This window comes from Pseudorasbora parva, chromosome 14 (assembly GCF_024679245.1).
Source record: "Pseudorasbora parva isolate DD20220531a chromosome 14, ASM2467924v1, whole genome shotgun sequence".
NCBI lineage: Eukaryota > Metazoa > Chordata > Actinopteri > Cypriniformes > Gobionidae > Pseudorasbora > Pseudorasbora parva.
In genome coordinates this window covers 45,687,324-45,693,096 of record NC_090185.1, presented here as the reverse complement: position 1 = coordinate 45,693,096, position 5,773 = coordinate 45,687,324, and the positions used below count along the sequence as shown (strand labels likewise).

At 55.4% G+C, this 5,773-nt stretch overlaps 1 protein-coding gene across 1 annotated transcript; it reads left to right on the top strand.

Annotated features, from left to right (window-relative positions):
* Positions 1-796: 796 nt before the first annotated feature.
* On the top strand, positions 797-5,473 carry LOC137039807 (uncharacterized). Its single transcript, XM_067415081.1, has 3 exons — positions 797-926; positions 1,080-1,912; positions 5,223-5,473. Exons 1-3 carry the CDS (start codon positions 797-799, stop codon positions 5,223-5,225), a joined length of 966 nt encoding a protein of 321 aa, XP_067271182.1. The 3' UTR covers positions 5,226-5,473.
* The last annotated feature ends 300 nt before the right edge of the window (positions 5,474-5,773 follow it).

Sequence of the window (5,773 nt, the reverse complement as noted above, 5' to 3'; positions counted from 1 at the left end):
TAAGAGAGTCAATGTTACTCCAACCTTAAGAGAGTCAATGTTACTCCAACCTTAAGAGAGTCAATGTTACTCCCACCTTAAGAGAGTCAATGTTACTCCAACCTTAAGAGAGTCAATGTTACTCCAACCTTAAGAGAGTCAATGTTACTTGAACCTTAAGAGAGTCAATGTTACTCCAACCTTAAGAGAGTCAATGTTACTCCAACCTTAAGAGAGTCAATGTTACTCCCACCTTAAGAGAGTCAATGTTACTCCCACCTTAAGAGAGTCAATGTTACTTCAACCTTAAGAGAGTCAATGTTACTCCCACCTTAAGAGAGTCAATGTTACTCCAACATTAAGAGAGTCAATGTTACTCCAACCTTAAGAGAGTCAATGTTACTGTGGCAAGGGGGGCGTGGTTCAGCGAGGTCTGCAGCGGGAGAGAGGGCCGCGGGACGAGCGGTAAGTGAGTGGGTTGGACGCAGATTAATAACACCTGTCTCTTGTTCTAGTAATGAGCGCGGAGACGGGATAAAACACCAGCGGAACCGGAGACCGAGGAGAGAGAGAGTCGGACTGTTGATGCGAGGAGACCCTGAGATATCCGGAAGCCGGAAGTGCGTGACCCGGAAGCGAAACTGAGCATATACAGAGACAAACACACGCTGAAGCGTGCACGTTTATTGATTTGAGTTATTGAGAATAAAGAGCATCAACAGTCCTGCCGACCCCCGTGTCCTCTTCCTTCCTCACTATATCGAACTTGTTACACTGGTGCCGAAACCCGGGAAGGAAGCAGGACAGAGCCGCCGCCATGACAACGCCCTCCGCCTCGCCATTTGCGGAGATCATCACCTCGCTCGCGGCCCTCCACCAGGAACATCACACGGCGTTGCTGGACCTTCGGACTGAACAGGAGCGCCGCTTCGCGGCCATAGTCCAAGGCCAGCAAGAGGACCGCGAGCAGTTCCGGAGCTGGATGGACCGGGAGGTTCGCGCCGAGGCCGCTGGGCGGGCCAGCGCACCGGTGCACGTGCCCCTACAGAAGATGGGGCCGGAAGATGACCCCGAGGCCTTCGTGGATCTCTTCCAAAAAGCCGCGGAGGCCTGCGGGTGGCCCCGGGCACAGTGGCCGGTGCGCATCATCCCTCTGCTATCAGGCGAAGCCCAGGCGGCCGCGCAACATCTACCGGTTGCGAACCTCCTGGACTATGATGATCTGAAGCGGGCCATCCTTCAGCGGGTCGGCCGGACCCCAGAACAACACCGCCAGCGTTTCCGCTCCCTGGAGTGGGGCGAGTCCGGTCGACCCTTCGCACTGGCCCAACAGCTCCGGGACGAGTGCCGCAGATGGCTGCTGGCCGGCGGCAGCGACGTGGACCATGTCGTCGATCTGGTGGTGCTGGAGCAGTTCATCACTCGGCTCCCCAGGAAGACCGCCGAGTGGGTCCAGTGCCACCGGCCCACGTCGCTGGAGACGGCCATCAATTTGGCGGAGGACCACCTGGTGGCGTGCCCGGGGGTCGGCGCACCCCCACTAACTTCTCCCTCTCTCTCTCCCCCTTCTCTCTCTCTCTCTCGACCTGTCCCTCTCCCCAGGTCCCGCCCTCCAGGCCCTCCTCGCGTTCCCCCCAGAGGCCGGGGTGGGATGGGCCTTGGACCGTCTGGGAGTTCGCGGGTCCCGCCCAGGGGGGCGGGGCCGCTGGGGACTGGTAGTGACTATGGCTCCGGTTCCGGCCCCTATCCGCGCTCAGCCTCCAACCCACTCCCCGCCGCCGGGGCGGCGGGTAGGCCTGGGCTGGCCTGCTGGCGGTGCGGTGATCCGGATCATTTTGTGGACCGATGTCCGATGATGGACATCGGAACAATGATCCGGATCCCGGACGTCCAGCGGACCACCCCCGATCAAGCAGGAGAGTACCAAATTCCTGTAAGTATCAAGGGGGGTACATATCAGGCCTTGGTGGATTCAGGATGTAACCAAACCTCGATCCATCAAAGCCTGATTCAGCCTGGGGCGTTGGATACAAGCCGCGTGGTTAAGGTGCGGTGTGTGCACGGGGATGTGGTGGAATATCCGATTGTCCCAGTCACGATACAGTTTAGGGGAGAAAAGCATAGTGTTGAGGTGGCGGTTAGTCCCCACCTCCGGCATCCGCTAATTCTGGGGACGAATTGGCCCGCCTTTTCGGCGTTATTGGGGTCGTTGTGCGCGGATGCCGCTTGGGAAAACAAGGCTAGGAACGGGGCGGTGCGAGTGCAGGTTGGCGAGGCTGATACCGGGCCCTTGGGAACGGCTTCAGAGGAACCGAGCGGGGTTGAGAGACTGATTCTCTCGGACCGCGATGACTTCCCTCTGGAGCAGTCTCAAGACGAGACGCTAAAACATGCGTTTCAGCAGGTCCGCACGATCGACGGTCAGTCCCTCCAACCCGCATTGCCCGTCACGTATCCTTATTTTGCCATAATTAAAGATAGGTTGTATCGAGTGACCCAAGACGCTCAGACAAAAATGGATACAACCCAATTGTTAGTACCAAAGAGCCGCCGGGAAATGCTTTTTCAGGCGGCTCATTCTAACCCGATGGCGGGCCACCTGGGACAGGCGGCCACGCTGAATCGTTTAATGACCCGATTCTTTTGGCCAGGCATTTATGACAATGTGCGCAGGTGGTGCGCGTCTTGTCCTGAATGTCAGTTGGTGAACCCACTGGCCGCCCCAAAAGCGCCATTGCGCCCCCTTCCATTAATGCAGGTCCCCTTCGAGAGAATTGCGATGGACCTCATCGGGCCATTAGAACGATCCGCACGCGGGCATCGTTTTGCGCTAGTTATCGTGGACTACGCAACACGATACCCGGAAGCAGTGGCTCTCCGCAACATCTCGGCGAAGAGTGTTGCGGACGCACTGTTTCGTTTAATCTCCCGGGTGGGGATTCCGAAAGAAATCCTCACTGATCAAGGCACGGCGTTTATGTCACGCACGTTAAGCGAATTGTATGGATTATTGGGCATTAAATCCATTCGAACCAGCGTCTATCACCCACAAACAGACGGGTTGGTCGAACGATTTAATCGCACTCTTAAATCCATGATCCGTAAATTCGTACAAGAAGACGCCAAGAATTGGGATCGGTGGTTAGAACCCCTCTTATTTGCTGTGCGCGAGGTCCCGCAAGCCTCCACGGGGTTTTCCCCCTTCGAGCTTCTCTACGGGCGTCAGCCACGGGGGGTGCTGGACGTCCTACGAGAAACTTGGGAGGAGGGGCCGTCGTTGGCCAAAAACGAAATTCAGTACGTCATGGACTTGCGAACAAAACTCCACACATTGGGGCGGCTATCTAGGGAGAATTTGTTGCAAGCCCAGGACCGCCAGAGCCGGTCATATAACAGGGGTACTAAACTGCGCAAATTCACACCGGGAGAGAAAGTGCTCGTTCTACTCCCAACCTCGAGCTCAAAATTAATGTCGAAGTGGCAGGGGCCGTTTGAGGTCGCACGACAGATAGGAGAGCTCGATTATGAAGTGATACGATCCGATAGGAACGGGGCACGTCAAATATACCACCTCAATCTGCTAAAAAAATGGAATGAGGTGGAATCGGTGTTGTTGGCAACGGTGATCGGGGGAGAGGATGATCTCGGGCCAGAGGCGAGCATTAAGGCGCAATCAGTCGCGCTGGCCCCTGGGGGAGACCACCTCTCACCGTTACAACTCGCTGATTTATCGAAGTTGCAAGCGGAGTTCGCTGACGTGTTCTCGCCCCTACCGGGACGTACCGACTTGATTCAGCACCATATCGAGACCGAGCCGGGCGTGGTAGTTCGCAGCCGGCCGTATCGCTTGCCTGAACACAAGAAAAAAGTAGTTCAGGACGAATTAGGCGCAATGCTCGACATGGGAGTAATCGAGGAGTCCAACAGTGACTGGGCGAGCCCGATAGTCTTGGTCCCCAAGACGGACGGCTCGGTCAGGTTCTGTGTGGACTACCGCAAGGTGAACGCTGTGTCGAAGTTCGACGCGTATCCAATGCCACGGGTTGACGAATTGCTTGATCGGTTAGGCTCGGCTCGATTTTATTCGACACTGGACTTAACAAAGGGCTATTGGCAGATCCCCTTGTCTCCATTGTCCAAAGAAAAAACAGCTTTCACCACGCCGTTCGGATTACACCAATTTGTCACGCTTCCGTTCGGCTTGTTCGGGGCGCCCGCGACCTTCCAGCGACTCATGGATAGGATTTTGCGTCCCCATGCTGCATATGCTGCTGCGTACCTAGATGACATAGTGATTTATAGTCACGACTGGCAGCGGCATATGCAGCATGTGAGGGCGGTCCTGAGGTCGCTGAGGAGAGCGGGGCTCACGGCCAATCCGAAGAAGTGTGCGATTGGGCGGGTGGAAGTAAGGTATCTGGGCTTCCACTTGGGTCATGGGCAGGTGCGTCCCCAAATTGATAAGACTGCCGCAATTGCAACCTGTCCGAGGCCCAAGACCAAAAAGGAGGTAAGACAGTTCTTGGGGCTGGCGGGATATTATAGACGGTTTATACCAAATTATTCGGACCTCACCAGCCCTTTGACTGATCTTACTAGAAAGGGGCTACCAGATACGGTCCAGTGGACGGAGCCGTGTCAACAGGCTTTTACCCAAGTAAAGGCTGCCCTATGTGGCGGGCCGCTGTTACACTCCCCTGACTTTTCTCTCCCTTTCTTGTTGCAGACTGACGCGTCGGACAGGGGGCTGGGCGCAGTCCTGGCCCAGGAGGTGGAGGGGGGAGAGCGGCCGGTGCTGTACATTAGCCGTAAGCTCTCCAAGAGAGAAGCTAAGTACAGCACCATAGAAAAGGAGTGTTTGGCCATCAGATGGGCCGTTCTCACCCTCCGCTATTACCTCCTGGGGCGGGAGTTCACTCTCTGTTCGGACCACGCTCCTCTCCAATGGCTCCACCGCATGAAGGATACCAACGCGCGGATCACCCGTTGGTATCTGGCTCTTCAGCCGTTTAAGTTCAAGGTGGTCCACAGGCCGGGTGCTCAGATGGCTGTGGCCGATTTCCTCTCCAGAAATGGGGGGGGGGGGCTGCAGGCCGGACGGCTCCCCGGCCTGAGTCGGGCGGTGGGGGTATGTGGCAAGGGGGGCGTGGTTCAGCGAGGTCTGCAGCGGGAGAGAGGGCCGCGGGACGAGCGGTAAGTGAGTGGGTTGGACGCAGATTAATAACACCTGTCTCTTGTTCTAGTAATGAGCGCGGAGACGGGATAAAACACCAGCGGAACCGGAGACCGAGGAGAGAGAGAGTCGGACTGTTGATGCGAGGAGACCCTGAGATATCCGGAAGCCGGAAGTGCGTGACCCGGAAGCGAAACTGAGCATATACAGAGACAAACACACGCTGAAGCGTGCACGTTTATTGATTTGAGTTATTGAGAATAAAGAGCATCAACAGTCCTGCCGACCCCCGTGTCCTCTTCCTTCCTCACTATATCGAACTTGTTACAGTTACTCCCACCTTAAGAGAGTCAATGTTACTCCAACCTTAAGAGAGTAAAAGGTTACTCCCACCTTAAGAGAGTCAAGGTTACTCCAACCTTAAGAGACTCAATGTTACTCCAACCTTAAGAGACTCAATGTTACTCCAAACTTAAGAGAGTCAATGTTACTCCCACCTTAAGAGAGTCAAGGTTAGTCCAACCTTAAGAGAGTCAATGTTACTCCCACCTTAAGAGAGTCAATGTTACTCCAACCTTAAGAGAGTCAATGTTACTCCCACCTTAAGAGAGTCAATGTTAC

Coding starts and splice junctions, on each gene's coding strand:
- LOC137039807 (XM_067415081.1), top strand. CDS start 797: ATGACAACGCCCTCCGCCTCGCCATTTGCGGAGATCATCACCTCGCTC. Junction 927..1,079: donor CTTCGCGGCCATAGTCCAAG/GCCAGCAAGAGG, acceptor TCTTCCAAAAAG/CCGCGGAGGCCTGCGGGTGG.